The sequence below is a fragment of the Chanodichthys erythropterus genome, chromosome 8 (genome assembly GCF_024489055.1).
Source record: "Chanodichthys erythropterus isolate Z2021 chromosome 8, ASM2448905v1, whole genome shotgun sequence".
Taxonomy (NCBI): domain Eukaryota; kingdom Metazoa; phylum Chordata; class Actinopteri; order Cypriniformes; family Xenocyprididae; genus Chanodichthys; species Chanodichthys erythropterus.
The window spans coordinates 39,520,508-39,540,820 of NC_090228.1; the positions used below are offsets into that span (position 1 = coordinate 39,520,508).

Genomic DNA, 20,313 nt, shown 5'->3' on the forward strand with positions numbered 1-20,313 from the left:
ATGCATGATCTGTCGTCTCCCTCTGAATGAAGTCCAATGTGATAGTTCTCAGAAAATGAACTGTAACTTAAAGAATACTAATCACAGAAAAAGTAGACTCATGTCTAAAGAAACGTTGAAATGTCAGGTTTTAAATCGTGTCTTAAATCGAAAACAAAAATTCTCTTTTTATGTAATCTGAATGAAGAGAGACATGTCAGACATCTGTGAGTCAGCTCATTATCTGCTAATTCAGATTTGGATGCCCGAAACAGCTGCCCAGACACGCCACAAATATGGCCAAGTGAACAGACTTTCCTTGAAAAGGACTGTGACTAATCTGAAAACTGAACAGAAGCATGAGTATAAATACTCAAGTATTTAAGTAAACACAGATGACAATAATCAGAAATAGGGAGTAATTAAGGTCAAAAGGAAACTCGAACATATAAACAAAAACACAACAAAAACTAAACCTAACCTTTAGAATAATAATAAAATCATAAATCAAGTTCAAGTTTCAAGTTTATTTATCATATGTACAATGTCAGTGACATTTTTCACATTGAAATGCTGGGGTCGAGGCTCAGGCAATCTACATTAATGCAATACAATAATAACAAGTGCAATGCAATAATAATAACTTTAATAAGTGAAATATAATACAGACAAATACACTATACACAATACAAAAAGAGAAAGAAAAAATACTAATTAAATAATCTGTGAATATAAATATATGCAAAAAATATATGTTTGTATGTTTGTTCTGTATTTTTAAAGTCCATATGTTCTTTGTGAAGGAAAATAAGTCATGAGGTCTATATGGTATATACATGTAAGGAGTGTAGAGTGCATTACAAAGAGTTAAAGGTGCCCTAGAACTTTTTTTTAAAAGATGTAATATAAGTCTAAGGTGTCCCCTGAATGTGTCTGTGAAGTTTTAGCTCAAAATACCCCATAGATTTTTTTTAATTCATTTTTTTAACTGCCTATTTTGGGGCATAATTAGAAATTAGCCTATTCAGGGTGTGTGACCCTTTAAATCTGGTGCTCCACACCCCAAGACCACGCGCTTGCCTTAAACAACATAAAAAAGTGTTCGTCATGCAGCATGTTTAATCGTGTAAGTAAAGTGTTTATTTTGATGTTTACATTGATTCTGAATGATTTTGAGGCTATGCTCCGTGGCTAACGGCTAATGCTACACTGTTGGAGAGATTTATAAAGAATGAAGTTGTGTTTATGAATTATACAGACTGCAAGTGTTTAAAAATGAAAATAACGACGACTCTAGTCTCCATGAATACAGTAAGAAACGATGGTAACTTTAACCACATTTAACAGTACATTAGCAACATGCTAACGAAAAATTTAGAAAGACAATTTACAAATATCACTAACAATATCATGTTATCGTGAATCATGTCAGTTATTATTGCTCCATCTGCCATTTTTTGCTATTGTCCTTGCTTGCTTACCTAGTCTGTTGATTCAGCTCTGCACATCCAGACGTTACTGGCTGCCCTTGTGTAATGCCTTTCATAATGTTGGGAACATGGGCTGGCATATGCAAATATTGGGGGCGTACACCCCGACTGTTACGTAACAGTCGGTGTTATGTTGAGATTCGCCTGTTCTTCGGAGGTCTTTTACACAAATGAGATTTATATAAGAAGGAGGAAATAATGGAGTTTGAGACTCACTGTATGTCATTTCCATGTACTGAACTCTTGTTATTTAACAATGCCGAGGTAAGTTCAATTTTTGAACCACCTTTAAGAGTTCTGATAACCTGCTGGTAGAAGCTGTTCTTCAATCTGTTGGTTCTAGATTGAATGCTCCTATCCATCTGCCTGATGGCAATCTGCCTGTTGAACAGGTTGTGTGCAGGGTGACTGGGGTCAGCAATGATTTTGTGAGCCTTCCTCAGACATCGCGTGTGAAAGATGTCCTATAAGGAGGGTAGTTTGGTGCCTATAACGATTTCAGCTGTTTTCATGACTCTTTGGAGAACCTTGCGATCGCTTATGGAGCAGCTTCCATACTAGATAACCAAGCACCCTGTGTCAGGATGCTCTCAATGATACATCTGTAGAATTTTTTGAGAATTTTGGGGGGGGAGGCCAAAGTTCTTGAACCTCCGTAGAAAGTAGAATTGCTGATGGGCAGAGTTTACTACTGACGTAAAAATCAAATGACAACTACATTCATGACTAGTGGTCATTAATGATTATAACATAAAACCAAAGAAAATGAGCACAACACAGATGTATGGTTGAAGTAACATCCACGTTTATACTGAGATCCTTAGATCTTTCATTTATACAGGAATTGATCAACAAACTGTGCGATTGGTTCATTCTCTTGAATCTTAAAGTGAAAGTGACATGTGAAGGCCAAGTATGGTAACCAATACTCAGAATTTGTCCTATGCATTTAACCCATCCAAGTTAGTGCACACACATTAACACACATTAAGATCATGAGTAGTGAACAAACATCCACACTGTAAACCATGACACAACCAGAGCAGTGGGCAGTCATGATATTGTGGCATGTAGGGAGCGATTAGGTGCCACAAGAGCACCTGAGTCATTTCCTGCCAGTACTGAAATTGAACCAGCAACCTTTGGGTTACTAGTCAAACTCACTATCCCCTGACTGCCCCTAAGTTTTTTCTTTGCTCCTAATTGCCTCAAATTTGATTTTCTGTTACTTATTTTGTTTTTGCTTCTAACTCAATGTCTTCCATATAGTATGCAAATTCACTTTCCATTCACCATTTGTGATCATCTTTGAATGTCTTCAATTCAGTTTTGAGCTCCTTTTGAAAGTCTTGCATTTGCTTGTATCACCCAGACATGTTAAAAGTAAGTCTCATTGTGTCTCCATCTTCTTCTTTCTTATAATTCCTCACTTCTCTGTTAGTATCCTTGCTCTTTGCCTTGTTTCCACCACTCATCCTTAAACGTTCTTGGATTTTTATTTTTATTTAACGGGTATATAATATAAACTTCAGGAAAGCTCATTGTTTACTCAACCAATACGGCTCTAGCACCCGACCGGAAGTTCAGCTGTAGTATTAGTGTAATGAAGAGAAAGTAAGAGACTCTATAACATATATAAGTGTTCATATTTCTGTGTCAAGCCTCTTATCTTAGATTATCTAGTCAAGCCAACGTGTAACAGTCATTAGGGGTAGAATCACTCTAAAGTCTATTCAGATTCATCAACTCACACCAATTTCACTGATCCTTTAAAAACATGAAACCCAGGACAGAGCGGTTGAGTGAATGTGGTCTGGATTGTGTGGATGAGGCTCATTGTGTATTTGTAGATACTGTAGAAGGACAGAGTTCCTGCACTGTGATCCACATACACTCCTATTCTACTGCTGATGGACTTTACAGGGAGTTCAGTCTTTATGTTTTTGTGATAGAATGAGTAACTGGAGGAAGAGCAAATCAAACTCCAGGAATGATCATTACGTCCAAACACACACTTATTACTTGATCCCTTCCTGCTGATGGTCTTATATGACACTGATATAAACACACATTCACCACTCTGCTCAATCTCCCAGTAACAGCGTCCACTCACACTCTCTCTACACAACACCTGTTTATAATAATCAAATCTGTCTGGATGATCAGGATACGTCTGCGCTGTGTCAGTGTTAGTAATCACTTTGTTCCTCTCAGACAGATGTAGGCGTTTATTCACTGTGTTCAGATCCAGGTTGAGCTGATGGGAATCTGATGGAGATAAAACACATCAGAATCAGGAATTATCAATCTCATCTTTTAATGTAGCTGAACTCTACATGTTCAGTATATCAGCAGTGTCCCTGTAAACCACATATTCAAGAATGTTAGTGTGTGTAGGTGTGTGTATGCATGTGTGAGAGAGAGTATATGTGTGTGTAAGAGAGTGTGTGTATCTCTTTGTATGAGAGTGTGGTATACATACATTTGCGTACTCCTGGTGTAAGCCTGATCTCTCCTCCATGATCCACACTACAACAGTCACTGTTAATTAGTAAACACACACACTAACTCACACACACATATCTGGTTCACTATTGTTGTAGGGACTCTCCATAGGCGTAATGGTTTTATACTGTACAAACTGTATATTCTCTCCCCCTATACTACCTCTACCCATAAACCTACCCATAACAGAAAACTGTCTGCATTTTTACATTTTCAAAATACATCATTTAGTATGTTTATTAATACATTTTCCCCATGGGGACTGCTGGCTGGTCCATACACTGGACCAGTGTATCCAGTGTATCTCAAGGTTTTACTATCCTTGAGAGGTTTTGCCACCTGGTTTGCCACGGATATTTACCCTGCAAACAAGCCTGCACAGGCCCTTTACGCGCCCACTTAGGGCTGCCAGCGCAGGGTCCTTGAGAATTTGCTCATTGGCCAAAACTTTGGCGCCTTAGCACTAGCCCTACACGGGGAGCCCTCACTTAGCCTTCAGGATGCCTTAGCACTGTTTTATTGAAGATAATAAACTTTGAAGTCACTGTTATAGAGGTAGCACTTGCTTTAGTTGGGCCCTTGACTTCTTAACTTTAATGTTTCTCTGGCTGCTGTAACTGTGTGTTTCTGAAGCACTTTTGCTATAGTAAATGTTGCGAGAAGTAGAACTGATATAATGACTCAATCAGTCATTATATACTATAGACTCAAATAGTCATTATAGTGGACTGATTCACTGATCTCACCCAGAGTCTGATATCTGAGGACATTATTTACATTTAATCTTTTCACATTACAGTAGCCTTAGAATACCAATGCAATCTGTCCTGCTTTAATGTTTTGAATGTTTTTTAAGAGATTGAACTTCACCAATGGTGAAATCAGTGAAAAGCCTTTTTTTGACTTTAATAGCTTTTTTTGTGATGTGCAGAGTCGATCTGAATACTTTGTTGATTGTCACCATTGTTGAGGTTCATACGGTGTGATATCTATGATCCTGTCTGAATTTCTGCAAAATTACTTAAAAACATTAAAAAATATTAAAGCAGGACAATATTTCATGCAGTGGTATTCTAAGGCTACTATAATGCAAAATTATTAAATCTAAATAATGCTCTCAGAGATCAGACACTGGGTGAGATCAGTGAATCAGGCAACTACGGTGCTAAGGTTTCCTGGAGACTGAGGGCTGCCCGTGTAGGGCCAGCACGAAGGGGCCAACGTTTTACCAATGAGCAAATTCTCAGGGGCCCTGCGCTGGCAGCCCTAAGTGGGCCCGTATAAGGCCAGTGCAGGGTAAACTTAACTTATTGCTGTACATTACCTCGGCTTGAGGTCTCAAATGTGTTTTATCGAAAATTCTGGAATCTTTTGTTTGTGATCAGCTGAAAGAGTTCCTATACTCAAATGATATCCTCTCTAAATTTCAATCAGGCTTCAGAAAAAAAGCACAGTACTATCACCGCTACTATGAAGGTGATAAATGATATTTTTGTGGCACTTGATAAGAAACAGTTCTGTGCTTCACTTTTTTTAAATCTGTCAAAAGCTTTTGACACCATAGACCATGCTGTTTTAAAGAACAGATTAATTTGCTCAGCATTGTCAGAGCATGCAGTTGCTTGGTTCTCAAATTATTTGAATAACAGGACTCAATGCATTAAATATGAGGGTCTCTGTTCTGATTTTATTGTTGACCACAAGGGGGTGCCACAGGGCTCAATTTTGGGGCTCCTCCTATTTATCTTGTACATCAATGACTTTGGTCAAAATGTTTCTGATGCTAACATGCATTTTTATGTTTATGATACAGTCATTTAATGCTATGGATCATCCCTTGCTCAGGCTATTTAAACCCTGCAGAAAGCTTTTGTTGCTGTCCAGCATTCACTTCTTCGGTTAAAACTAGCCCTTAATGCTGACAAAACTAAGCTAATGTTTTCAAATTTTAAGAAGGTGCCTCAGACTGTTCCAGTAGTGTCCACTCTTGAAGGGAATGTCATAGAGGTGGTTCATGAATATAAATACCTTGGTGTCTTGATTGATGACTCCCTCACTTTTAAACCACACATAGAAAAACTTGTGAAGAAATTAAAACTTAAACTGGGGTTTATCTTTTGAAGTAAAAAACTGCTTTGTCACCGCAACTTTTTTATATGTGCTAGAATATGGTGATCTTTTTTATATGAATGCGTCTTCTTCATGCCTTCAAATGATGGACACGGTTTATCATGCTTCTCTGAGGTTCATGACGAACTGTAGAGCCATGACGCACCACTGTGATTTGTATTCACGAGTGGGATGTCCTTCTCTGGACACTAGGAGGCAGGGACATTGGTACACTTTTATTTTCAAGGCTATGCTTGGATTACTGCCTCCGTACAATTGTACTTTAATCATACAGAGAAGTGTTGACTCATACACCCTGCGATCAAATGATCAGCTGTTGCTCTCTGTTCCTTTTGCCCGCACTGAGTTGGGGAAGAAAGCCTTTGTCCACTCGGCTCCTTTTGCTTGGAACATGTTGCAGAAGGACTGGAAACTGACCGAGTTCTTGTCCTTAAACGCTTTTAAAACTAAGCTGAAAGCAATATAGGCTGCCTCAATAATGTGCAATTGTTTTTCATAACCTGTGTTATTTTAATGTTTCATTGTATGTTTATAATTGTGTAAATGTTGCTGCCTCTTGGCCAGGACTCCCTTGAAAAAGAGATTTTTAATCTCAATGGGACTCTCCTGGTTAAAGGTTAAATAATAATAATAAAGTTATTGTTTTAAAGTTCAATCGACTGAATTAAAATTTTATCTGTTGCTATGTGAAATTGTTTTTTTTTTTCCTTAAGTATTCCTTCTGTTTTGCTTTTTCTTTGATCTTTACATTTTTCTGTGTGACCAAGTTGTTGATTTTTTAAAATTTTACAAGGAGGAGGTTTTGTTTTCTAAGTTGGTGTGACTAAATTGTAGATTCACTTTCTCTGCAGGAGACCAGTGAGAGTGTGAGGGATGAGCCCTTTCTGTCTACTTGGTGGCGGTACTTTTCTGTGTGAATGTTCAACACTTTTTTTTCTGTTTTTTTTTTTCCAGAGATTAGGAGGGTTATGATTAAAGTTGTTATTTTTTTTGTTCTTCATCTATGTTTCATATCCTGACTCATCGCCATAATCAAATCTATGTACCTTGGTGATTTTTGTAAAGGGAAATTCCCCAGAATACTAGCTCCTGGGGTGGCGTAGTCAGTTAAAGGTGCAGTATGTAATAATTCTGTTCTGTCCGCTAGAGGACACTAGAGACCTATTCAAAACAAAGGTGTAACTTGATGATGCCAGGTTTGAGAGCGGAGATTTGGGACATGTGGTCTCCACTTCAACTGACGGTGCAAAAGAATAGGGATAGGACTCGGGAAGAAATCATGTTCATGAATGAGATTATTAACATTACTGTAGTATGAAGCAGAGCAGGACCGAGTGTTGTGGGAGCTGAACGAGGCCGCTGGAGCGATTGTGCGACACACGCCTTAGGAGCAGCAGAACTGTTATTATGCCACAGTCGCCGGCGCTGCTTCTGCTTTTCCGGTCATGAGTATGAGGTAACACAGCTCTGTTTATCATATTAGACACATTTGAGTGTGTTGGAAAATAATGTTATAACGTTATTCTGTGCGTGTGCTCGGCGACTGCTGAGAGACACTCATTGCACGCTGCAGTAAGCTAGATCGATTTTAGAATATATTAAATGCTGGATGGCTTGTTGATAAATAGCATGTAATTAATTTAAAACATATTGTATGATGGAGAAAATTCTGTATTACTGTTGCTAAAATTAAAACTGCATCTGATTATGCTATGTTAGCTACTTGACAAAATAGTGTTTTTCTCTGAGGCATGGTAAACCATGGGACCCCAAAAAAATCAAGAACATTCGATTTAAACAATAAGACTTAACGTGTTGAGCTATATAAAAACAATTAGTTTTCTGTCTATAAATATATCAAAACAGTTGTTCCCTTGTCTATTAAAAGGTGTAATATATTAATGTGTCTTTGGTGTTTCTATGATATGTCTCAAACAGCTCCCTAGTTCAGTAGTCAGGGCACTGATCAGGGAGTCAGACTATAAACTGATTCATGACCTAGGGAGCTAAGGAGCTGATTGAGATGCAGGGCATGGTTTCTACAAAATAAAAACCAAGGGTTAAAGTGGGTATGATGCAATTAACAGGTGACTCCTCACACGTCCCAGAGCCTTGGTTAAAATTGCAATTTTCTTACGATTTACAAATAGTTGCAAACATTTGGGATATTGTATGTACTCAAGTGAACAAAATATATAACACTGGCCTAGTGGTTTTTGAATATTTTACTGCAGACATATTTCACTCTAAATCAAAACTCCTCCAGCTCTACATACTTGAGTTTATCCAGTCTGTAGTTTTGATGGTTGAGTTTATACATGAGCAGCTTGACTCCTGAATCTCCTAGGTGATTATAGCTCAGATCCAGCTCTCTCAGTTGTGAGGGGTTTGAACTCAGAGCTGAAGACACATAACCACAACCTTCCTCTGTCACCATACAACCAGACAATCTGCAAAGATATACAGCAACAGTCTACATGACATTAGTTTGGCAAACAACAATGCTGACATGTGCAGTTTGTATTTGCAGTTGTTATTTTCTGTAGATTGTCACAAAAGTAACAAAAGTACCCATTTACCTTTCTAAATGTAGTTATGTCATTAGACTAGTGCTGTCAATCGATTAAAGAAAACCTAAATAATTGCACATTTCTTCTGTCATTAATCATGATTCTTGCATTCAAGAAATCAATAGATATGTCTGTGATTGGCTACAATGCTGCAAAAACATATTAGAAAGAGAAAACCTTTTACACACTCCAGAGCTCAAATAGCCACTTACCTTGCTTGTTGGTTAAGTTCGCCCCTGATTATAGCATAGTTAATTATTTTAAAACCATTTACCTTATTATCTCCAGCTGACAGTTTGGACTCTTCAGTCCATCAGAAAGAAGCTTCACCCCTGAATCCTGCAGGTGATTATTACTCAGGTCCAGCTCTCTCAGGACAGAGTTTGAGGATTGTAGAGCTGAAGATAAACTCTCACAACACTGAGCAGTGAGATTACATGTGGGAAATCTGAAGAAAAATAATGTAATCGCATACAGAATAAATCTTAGCAGTGTGATATTTAATAACTGATTTATTGCAAAAATAAAGTATTTGAACTCAAACCTCAGTATCTCCAGCTGACAGTTTGGACTCTTCAATCCTTTAGAAAGAAGCTTCACTCCACAATCCTGCAGGTCATTGTTACCCAGATCCAGCTCTCTCAGGATAGAATTTGTGGATTGTAAAACTGAAGACAAAATTCCACATGACTGAGCAGTGAGATTACAGCACTTTAGCCTGTGTTTAAAACAAAGCAAACAGCAACAGTAATGCTTATTAGATGGCATTTATAATCTGAAGCTTGGAAAAACCTTTGACTGTAGTGATGTAAGCAAAGCTACAACAATTTTCTCTTCATAAAAGATCAAACCAGTATTTATATACACTATATTGCCAAAAGTATTGGGACGCCCCTCCAAATCATTGAATTCAGGTGTGTTTAAAATCAAGCAACTAGGCATGCAGACTGATTCTATAAACATTTGTGAAAGAATGGGTCGCTCTCAGGAGTAGTGTTAATTTCATCACCTATTTTTAATTTAGTCTTAGTCTTAGTCTTGTGGCAAATGTCCTTGTTAGTTTTAGTCATATTTAGTCATTCACATATCTTTTTTTGTTAGTCAAGTTTTAGTCGACTAAACGTCTCGTCATTTTAGTCTAGTTTTAGTCAAAAGAAAACTCAAGGTATCTTAGTCAAGTTTTAGTTGACTAAAAGTCTTTTAATTTTAGTCTAGTTTTAGTCAAAAATGTTTAGTCTTTTTTAAAATAACACATTATTACTGAGATTATTACTGATAAACATTTCAGTAAAAAAAAGTGTTTCACATATCTCAAACATTGGTTAAATGTCATAATTACCTGACAAAATACACTTGTTGAATGATTTTTTGTTGAATGCAAATGTTAAACATGTCTGGTTTTCAATTTCTGATTTAGGAGACACATTCACAAATGATTAACCTGTACTGAATTGTATTTTATTTTAACCAACTCAAAAGCTGGGGCCCAACAGACTCCGACTGACAACTTAAGTTACAAAGGTTTTTAGTCGGACATAGATGGCCTCTCCTCTTTCCTGGCTGGTTGCTTGACCACATCTAGAAGCTATTGTAAGAATAAATACAATGAGGCCTCATTAAATGCAATAATATCAGGAACACACGTATTATAGTGGAAATAGATAACTTAATGAAAAGCCTAAGATCAAAACTATATATATATATATATATATATATATATATATATAATTATAAAGTAAATTACCAACTTAATGCAAGTTATACATGGTATTGCACACACCATTATTGATGGTATTTGGAGCAATATTATATGTAATTGTTAAACTTGATTCCCTTACATTATACATTTGCTTTTAAGCCTAATTATTAATTTTGATTATGATGTGATGTGACAGGGGCGTGGGAAGAGGTTTCAGGTTGGGGGTGCTTAGTTTTTTCTGTCACCACTTTTGAATAAGAAACAATATCAAGGCTATAAAACTTGTCAAAACTCCGCGAATCACAAAAGTATCAGTGAGAAGTTGAGAACACTCGTTTAAACAGTGCATACACTCGAACTTGACTGCATATCACATTTTTTTGTACTTTATTGATACTGCTTTTAATCGTAATGCAAAGACTGGTCATCGGGACATAAGCTGTCATGTACAATAAAAGAGCATGCGCAGCGACAGGAAATATAATTTAACACAAAAAGCCTGCCTAGACGGTGGACTTGCGCTCAGGATTTTTTTTTTTTTTTTTTTGAGCGGTGTGTGGACGAATTCTTTCTACGCACACACTATTTTATTTCTTGATAACAGACTGCTGCTAACTATAACACACCGTTGCCATGAAAAACAGAGCGTTGCCATGGACACACAGGATTCTAACCATAGAGACGGAGCGCACTATTTTCTTTAGCGGAAGCAATACAATCGTTTTTTAAATCAATAAACTCCTTTTTAAATCATCGTTTGGTGTCAAATTATTGATTTATTTGGTAGGTAGTCAGCCTAATCAGCCTGTTGGGGTTGTATTAGCTATAACAACCACCTCGCTTTGCATTATCCCTTACATAATTTAACATAAAAATAAAACTTTTTAAATAGCCAACTCAGAGTGTTTATTACAAATAAATGTCAATGAACAAACATGCATTTACAGCACCCCCACTTTCCGCGCCCGTGATGTGAAGACCTACACATGCATGTGGCAAAATATAAGTTAACATAAAATATATATAACCTGCTTAATGTGAATTCTTTGTCCGCAGTGTTTCCCGTTATGATGACACACTCTGACTTTTTGTCAGTATCAAAGCCGCGAACTCGTTCTGAACAGCTGATGAAAAAGCAGAGACGATTGTAGACGAAAATGAAGAGAGATTTTATCTTAGTTTTTATTTTATACAAAACATTTTCGTCAACAATAATGCATGTTAATTTAGTCTTAGTCAGCGTTTTTGGACAGTGGTGCAGTCTTGTCATCGTCTCATCTTAGTCATGAAAAAAAAGGTCGTTGACGAACATATTTCGTCTCGTCTCGTCTCGTCTGACGAAATTAACACTACTCAGGAGCTCAGTGAGTGTGGTACCATGATAGGTTGCCACCTGTGCAATAAGTCCATTCATGAAATTTCTTCACTACTAAATAGTGGTGGAGGGGGGATTATGTTGGGTTGTTTTCAGGGGTTGGGCTTGGCCCCTTAGTTCCAGTGTAAGGAACACTTAATGCTTCAGCATACCAAGACATTTTGGACAATTTCATGCTTCCAACTTTGTGGGAACAGTTTGGGAATGGTCCCTTCCTGTTCCAACATGACTACGCACCAGTGTATATAAATTACTGTAAAGGTGACTCTTACAGTGCTCTCCTGGTGTTTTTTATCACTGGCAGCAGTCTCATCAGTGCTTCATCAGATCCTCTGTATTTCTGCAGTTCAAACTTTTCTTGAGTCTCTTCTGACATGAGGAGCACAAACACAAGACCAGACCACTGAGAAGAGGAGAGATTCTGTGCTGAAAGATTTCCTGAGCTCAGATTCTCCTGGATTTCCTCCACAAAGTCATCTTTTAGTTCATTCAGGCAGTAGAATAGATTGATGGTTCTGTCCACTGATTTCTCTGTCTCTATTGTCTGTTTTATATAGTCAACAGTGTCTTTAACATTTTCTGTTTTGAGTTTCAGTCCTGGCAGTAGTTCCTTCAAGTCAATTTGATTGGACTCCAGTGAGAGACCAAGGAGGAATCGGAGGAAAAGGTCCAGGTGTCCATTCTCGCTTTGTAAAGCCTTCTTGACTGCAGCCTTATTAAGTTTAAACAGTGGCTTTTTGGAGAAAATCCATGTCAGTTTTTGTGTCCAGGATTCAAGAAATGGGTTTGTTTTCTTGTCTTTGCCCATCAAAAACACATAAAGAGCAGCAAGGAATTCCTGTATGCTGAGATGTACGAAGCTGTAAATATTTCTTGGCTTTTCTTTCAGAAATATTTGAGTGCATAACCCAGAGTACACCGACCCTTCACTGACATTTAGTCCACATTCCTCAAGATCTTCTTTGTAGAAAATCAGGTTTCTTTTCTCCAGCTGTTGAAAGGCCAGTTTTCCAAGTTTCAGAATAATCTCATCAAAAGACCTTGCATTGGCTTTAAGTTCAGGGTCACCACAGTATTTTTTTTCCATCTGTTGCTGCTGAAAAATTAAGAAGCTTGTGTACATCCCTGTGAGAGTTGTGGGAGTTTTGTCATTGCTCTCTTGAGCCAGAACATTAAGACAGATCCAGCAGAAGACAGGAATATGGCACATGATGTACAGGCTCCTGGATTTCCTTATATGACAGATAATGTTTTCAGAAACTTCAGGACTGCTGTTATTTTTGTAGTATTGCTCTTTCTGCTCATCGTTAAATCCTCGCACTTCTGTCACTTGATCAATGTAGTCACGGGGTATCAGACTGGCTGCTGCTGGTCTGGATGTTATCCAGATGAGAGCAGAGGGAACCAGATGTGTCTTGATAAGGTTTGTTATTATCTTACTCACTGCTGTTTTTTCGTTTTCATTTGTAAATTTGTCTTCTTCTTTAAAGCTCAAAGGAAAGCGACATTCATCCAGTCCATCAAAGATGAACATAACTTTATCATCACCTTCAGGAAGAGAGGGCAATTCTTCAGAACTACTGAAGAAGTATTTGTTAAGCAGTCCTATGAGACTGTACTCTTCTTTAATCAAATTAAGTCTACGGAAAGGAAGGGGAAATATGAAGACTATATTCTGATTTTCTGTTCCTTCAGCCCAGTCAAGGATGAATTTATTGACAGAGACAGTTTTTCCCACTCCTGCAATCCCCATTGTCAGTACTTTTCTGTTTTGTCGACCCGTGGACTGGACTTTAAACATGTCATTACACTTGACTGGCTTCTCCTTGGCAGTCAATCGGTTGTGATTTGATTCGATGTGTCTCACCTCATGGTCGTTCACTCTTCCTCCAGTCTCATTCTCCACCACATATAAATCAGTGTAAATATCATTCAGGTATTCTCGATGGCCTGTCTGTGAATTACCAACCAATATCCGGCTGTAGTCCTGTTTTAATTTGTTCTTCAGTCTGCGGCTAGTCTCTGTGTAATCATGACGATTAGCTTTACTGTTGTCTGCAGTTGAGCCTTTAGGAAAGAGGAAAAAAGACAGCAAAGAGTAAGTGATTGTGTTTTTCATGAATTCATGCATTTACTATATTAAAATTAATCACTATTATTGCAATAGTGTGTAAATCCACATCTTACACTGATTATGCTGAAGTTGACAACATATTTGGTGATGAAAATGCCTCGACAAATGCTGACTCAAATGCAATTGAAATTTCAGAATAACTTTCTTTTTCTAATTTCTTCCATCACATTATTGGATTGTCACTATTGGACTCAGATCAAATTAAAGCCATGCTGACCAAATTATTAAAAGCTTCATTAAACCATTGGCATCTAGCCCACCAAAAAGACATGAGACTGTATTAGGTTTAGGTTGGGATTATTGCAATTTAGAAGTTGCTAACGGAAGTTTTAATTCAGGGTTTATGACCCTTGTAAACCATTTAACCATTCATAAAATCCATGACTAGACACTGTTCTATTACATGAACTTGTATAAGATCTGCTGCTGTTCTTCTTGGCTGTGCAATTGTTGCTTGATTTTATTTTTCGTTTCCATGTACAGGCAGTGAGTGTTATTTACCCAATCTCTCTTTTGAATGAGCTCCAACAGCGGCAGATGCTTTTATATTGATTGCAGCCTGATCTGTGTGTAAGAGAGAGAGAGAGAGAGAGAGAGAGGATCACTCACTGGGAAACATAAATCACAAACACATCAGCAGAGCAACGTTTGTCAAACCATCACTTTGGTAAACACATTACAGTCACAATGAATTAAGTGTTACCTTGCTTGTAATTGTTCTTCAGTTGCTTAGCCAGATTATTCTGGTTCATCTTCCTCAGGATCTCCACCGTGATCTTCACAGCTTCTTCTGGTCTAAAACGTGCTACCATCTTATCCACTGTGTCTAAGATATCTGCATTCTCCATATCAGACTTTGATATACACTTATGATTATTCTTTAAGTGCCACCGAAACTTCTTCAGTTCAGCTTCGGCCAGTTCATTCAGTGACTTCTCAAGCATCTCTTCAACAGATGCCATTATCCTTCACATATTCACAGCTGCAGGAAAAAAATGAAAAGTAGTAGTTTCAGTCTTAACATGTGGACCAAAGCACTCAAATGTTATTTGGATTATGAAATTAAGCTGTGATCGGATCAGGACTCTAAGAGAGCCCTCATAAAAAAAACCTCATCAGATAAAGGGGTCCTATACCCAGATAGCAACTTTGTGCTGGCCCAGATCCGGCCTACATCTGCCACGCATGATATGATGATCTGGGCCAATTGGGCAGACTGCTCCTGTTTGCTAGATCAGAGCAACAAGCAGGCCAAAGCAATGCCACATGTCAGCCAAGAGCAAAGAAATAAACCAGAACTGGAACTTATTGGAGCCAAAAAATCTTTATATATTATTTACAAAAAATCATCTTAGGATCACTGAAGGAAAAGAAGAGAACAGCCACATCCTTAGATGAAATCAACTGAAGATATAAGAAGACATTAACCTTCTGGGGTCTGAGGATTTTTGGGGCCCTGGAAAAGTAACATGCCATGACATTTGTGCTTTTTTCAGTTGCTTATAAACATATTCATGCCAAAAGTATTACACTGTATTTAGCACGAACTAGGCTACCATAATATGTGAGCAACATGTATGTAAATGTTTGTCCTTTTGAGAGAATTATGTTTGTGTGGCTATTAAAAAATAAAAATAAAAAATAAGTCACTGAAATTAGGCCACAAAAGAAATACTAAATATGTGTCCACAAGACTTTTGCGTACTGATTTTTGAAGGGTAGAATTTTTGCTTCAAAATTATATGAAAATCATTTACCTACACATTCACATAAAACAATATATTGATATATTGACACTTTTTGTTTAGAAAGACAGCATGCATAAAAGCATGAATAAACCTGAATAATGCTGTGATTCACATCTAAGGAGACAATGACCTGCATAATGAGCCCTTAGCAGAGGTGGGTAGTAACAAAGCATAACCATAAACTCCACCAGGGGTGAGCAGTGTCTGCAGATCACAGCAACGTTGCTACACCAAGCTACATTTATGTAAACACAAAGCCCTTCGCCACGAGACTTACCTCCCTCAACGAGAACTCTGTCCGCTCGATACATGTTAGCTGGTCGAGTTGAATGGCGCAGTCCGGGATGCTGTTACTGAGCCATGTTTCCGTGAATACAAAATAATCGGTTAAGTAATCGGTTGTACTAGAGCATATGTTGGCCAGTACGATGGTGTATATCGCTTATGTGGGTTAGCCGCTAACCTGGCCCAGATACCTCCGCGCTTACCCCTCTTCTGCTTCGTCTCACGGCGCTTGTGGCGCATCTGCTTTGGGTGAGATGCAGGAGTGGGGGTCAGTGATGGTATAGGCCTCTGGAGGAGACAGGTTCCGTAGCTCTTTGGCATGCACAGTTTAACTCTAGAATCGTGGTTCTACCAACGTTGAGCAGAAACTCAAGATTTTATGAATGTTTAAGGACAGATAGTCATGACGTATACTACAATAACACTGCGACTTACAAAATAGAAAGCACGAAAACACTGCACTGTCGGGAGAGAGAGAAGCCACAGCGTGTGCACGCCATGATGTGATGTATATATCTATTCAAAGATATAAGTGAACATCCCTTACCTGGCATTCCAAGGTGTTTGGTGTTTCTATGCACTGAAGAAAAACAACTTTCCTGCTTCCAGTCAGTGATCTCACCATCAGATTGTTCAGTGTGGGCTAATATCTGGTCACTATGATTCTCAAATCTGAGATAAAAGAAAAAAATATCTGTGAGCATGCTGAAATCAAGATCATATCAACTATTGTATTAACATTAATAAAATGTACACTCTTAACAGAAAATATAATTTTTATGATCTCATGCATGCATGTATTATTACACATCATGTGAAGCTCATCAAGGCTGCATTTATTTGATCAAAATACAGAAAAAACAGTAAAAAATTGTGATTATTAGACTATTACAATTTAAAATAATGTTTTTCTATTTTAACATACTTGAAAATATAATTTCTGTGATGCTAAGCTGAATTTTCATCATTCACTGCAAACAAAAGCTTCATTGATGTGGCACTTAACATAGCAGCTATTTTACAATAAACCCTTCATAATCTGTCCAAAACAGGCCAAAAAAATATTGTCTAAACATTCATGTTACCTCTGACATTTTATGTATCATATTTATTGAATTATTGTATTATTTATTGTATTGTTCTGAGAGTTAATGATGGTTGATTTTGTTACTTTACTAGATCTCAGTAGCTATTTCTATCCAAAGTTGCGAAATTAACTTGTGAATAAAGCACTGTTTCCATAAAGTGATTTGAAGAGAACAAAATCACTTCGATAAAATTATGCTATGACATTATAAAATTGACATTTTTTTTTATTTAGATATAGAAGTTCTGTATTTTATTTTACATTTTTTTGTCAGTGTTGAAAAATCCAACAGTCTTCCTTAATTTAACAGACACCCCACTTATTTTTGTCGAGCTGCAGAGATTTTCAAGACACTATTTTCCTCATCCTTGTGATTCACCTTTGAACTACAATCTACAGTGCTTTAACAGGAACAACATACAAACGTGTGGACACTGCATGTATAGGCTAATTCTGTCGTGTGACACCACATTTATTTGAGTTAAAGCCCCTTTTCTCAACAAAAGTGTTTCCAAACTCATTTTTGTGACATTTGAACTATCAATATAGATTTTATGTACTAAAAATAAACTGAAAAAATTGTGTCAACATTTGAGATATTTCTTTTTTTTGCTATTTTGTGTTTATTTTGATCTTTCATTTCAGTACAATCACAACACAATATATTTCAGTTTACATAATGCTCATTACGATCACAAAATGTTTTAACAAATGCAGTTATGAACAATTACTTGCTGTGTTTTTAGTATGATTTGTACTTTAGGTTTGTTCGATTATTTCAAAATATAATTTCTTTTCCTTTTTTACAATTATTTATAAGTAAAAAAAAAAAAAAAAAAAATAGAAAATAGAAACTATATACATCCAGGGAAAGAACATGTTTCTTAGTTAAACTCAATCCTTAACAACCTCAGGTGACTTATTCTATTCTCAAATGACTTATGGTAATGATTATTACATACATATACAAACATATATTATTAACATATACATTATATATTAATCTTGATCTATTTAAGTATAGAAGCAAAATCTGATCTTCTTTCGGATACATATGCAACCCAATTCCTCCACTTTTCTAGAAAAACATCTCTCTTTAAGTTAACAAAAAAGGTAATCTTTTCCATCATATAAATTTCAATGGTCACATCTATCCAGTCATCTAATGTCGGTCTCTCTTGTTGCAGCCATTTGCGAGTGATTGCCTTCTTACTGGCTGCTAAGAGGACGCCCATCAGATATTTGTTATCTACTGCAATAGTTTCAACATTTGAGATATTTCATCAACAAATATAGATAGCAAGAAAATTGGGCCAGATGTGGCTGATAGCTGGCATATCTGGCCTAGATATGGCATGGCTGAGCAGATGTGGGCCTAAGGTTCACCATCTATGTTTTGCCAGGGCTTTAGAATTAAAGGGAATTTTATTTTGGCTCACAATTTGTATTGAGGTATATGGTTCAGATGACCACAAATAACTGCAGATCATATGTGGCTTAGTTGTGGCACACCATGGAATATTTTAACTTTTGGTTAACATTTGGCTCATACTTGGAAAAATACATGTAACCTGTGCGGCAAGTCTATGGCAGTCCACATCTCAGCCTATTCAACAACGCTATTGGTTGCTTTGCATCTTTCCTTAAACTCCTATTGGTGGATTTTTAAACATGTGGCTGGCAGCTATTTCTGTCATTTCAGTTCATTTTAGTTCCCTCTCTGCTCTCATTTTACAACAACCTCCTTTGCCCAAATAAGCTCTAATTAGCTTCTGTTTTGGTGTCAAAAGGTTTTATTAGTATTAAGTATATTCTTTATATATATATATAAAAAAAAAAATAGCCTGTTACTAGAGTAGTCTTCATTTTAAATGACAAGGAAACCAATTTAATTACTGTTTTCTTCATGCTATTATACGCCTTGTGTGGTAGAAACAAATGTTTGGCTAACACTTGTAAGGGGAACAATCCTCACTTTTAACTAGTTGCTTATTGGCTATTTAATAGTATTTACAAAGCACATATTAATACCTTATTCTGCATTTTTTAATCCCATTTGACACTTCCAACATTACTATGAGTATCAGCACACTCCTTTTGTGTTTATATCTATCTATATTGCTAAACATTTTAATGTGCTAAACCTTTTTTCACAAAAAAATCCTTTGATGGAAATCTGGATATTCTCAAGACAATGATTTTCTTGCCATTTATCTCCACATACAACCAATTCATATGAACAAAGAAATAGCTTCACAAACATACACACACAAGAAAAAAATCCATTCTATTTAGATTCTATTTACATCCTATCTAAAAACAATCTCTTCACTAAATATACTAAAACCAACACTATCTGTTAAAACCTTATTGTCCAATAGCAACTTATTCCACTCCTTTGCACCTGTATTTTCAAATAACCTTTGACCATACAAAGTCTTACACCTAGATAGATTAAGATCCATTATACTATGTCTTGTATAATTTCCATGTCTTACAAGAAAAATGAGTTAGAAGTGTGTATTATCCACATACTTACACCACTTAAATTATTATCCAGAATAGAATCGAGATAATTGACTGTTTTATTTACAAGTACACAACCATCAACTATGAATACCAAATCACCTTTTGTAACCAATGTTTGTTAACATGACACTTTTAACATGATACATGCCACATTTAAATCTATATCTATCAGTATTTTATGAAGTAGTATTTACTAACCATCAATAATAATGATGTAGATGTTTCTTCTTCCTCCACTGAACTTTTGTCTTGAGCAAAAGTTATTCTGAATCTCATTTCAATTCTGCATTTACATAAATGACTGTAGAGAGGAAGTTTACTACGGAACTCAGAAATCAATGACGCTGACACATCAAATTAAAAAGGAACTATGCTTCTAACCACAGGTCGAGAGCTTTCGTTCCAACCACACAAGTTTGTGATGCAGTTTGCAAACGTTTGCTGGAACCTCTTCAGTTCATTTGAGAAAAGCAAGCAAGGAATACAGTATAAAGCATTTGTGCTTTTGCTGTAACCAAGTCAGTCACTTCTGAGCTTTTCCCTTCCATTGGTGGCCTTTGTGAACTGCAAATGTTCTGTTTTCTAGACTTTTCAGCTAGGCACCAGTGTGAATCCATGAAAAGGCCCTGGGTCTGGACAAGGCAATATGTTTCAATATACTAATAAAATAATTCATTAAATCTTAAGGCCTGTTCACATCAATAACTATGACTATACAATAACTATAACAATGAAGATATAGTTCTGAAAATAGTTCTAAATATAAAAGAATAGCATAGTCC

General features: G+C 36.7%; 1 protein-coding gene across 3 annotated transcripts; it reads right to left on the bottom strand.

The window, feature by feature from the left end:
• Positions 1-569: 569 nt before the first annotated feature.
• LOC137024898 (NACHT, LRR and PYD domains-containing protein 12-like) lies at positions 570-19,802 on the bottom strand. 3 transcript variants are annotated; one of them, XM_067392848.1, is made up of 10 exons: positions 19,730-19,802; positions 14,586-16,587; positions 14,384-14,446; positions 12,021-13,815; positions 11,402-11,497; positions 9,219-9,392; positions 8,949-9,122; positions 8,381-8,554; positions 3,952-3,998; positions 570-3,737 (listed from the first exon to the last, which is right to left on the bottom strand). In XM_067392848.1, the coding sequence occupies exons 2-10, from the start codon at positions 14,842-14,844 to the stop codon at positions 3,217-3,219; spliced, it is 3,303 nt and encodes a 1,100-aa protein (XP_067248949.1). In that variant the 5' UTR covers positions 14,845-16,587; positions 19,730-19,802; the 3' UTR covers positions 570-3,216. The 3 variants fall into 3 exon arrangements, with proteins under 3 accessions (XP_067248949.1, XP_067248950.1, XP_067248951.1); XM_067392849.1 differs by lacking the exon at positions 11,402-11,497; XM_067392850.1 differs by lacking the exon at positions 3,952-3,998 and having other exon boundaries at positions 3,560-3,737.
• Positions 19,803-20,313: the final 511 nt, after the last annotated feature.

Bases quoted from the DNA above. Each gene is read 5' to 3' on its own strand.
- LOC137024898 (XM_067392848.1), bottom strand. From the start codon at position 14,844: ATGGCATCTGTTGAAGAGATGCTTGAGAAGTCACTGAATGAACTGGCC. The intron at 9,393-11,401 runs GTTATATATATT...TTTTAAACACAG, and splicing joins AAAGAATTCACATTAAGCAG to GCTAAAGTGCTGTAATCTCA. The intron at 8,555-8,948 runs GTAAATGGTTTT...ATATCTTTGCAG, and splicing joins TGTCAGCTGGAGATAATAAG to ATTGTCTGGTTGTATGGTGA.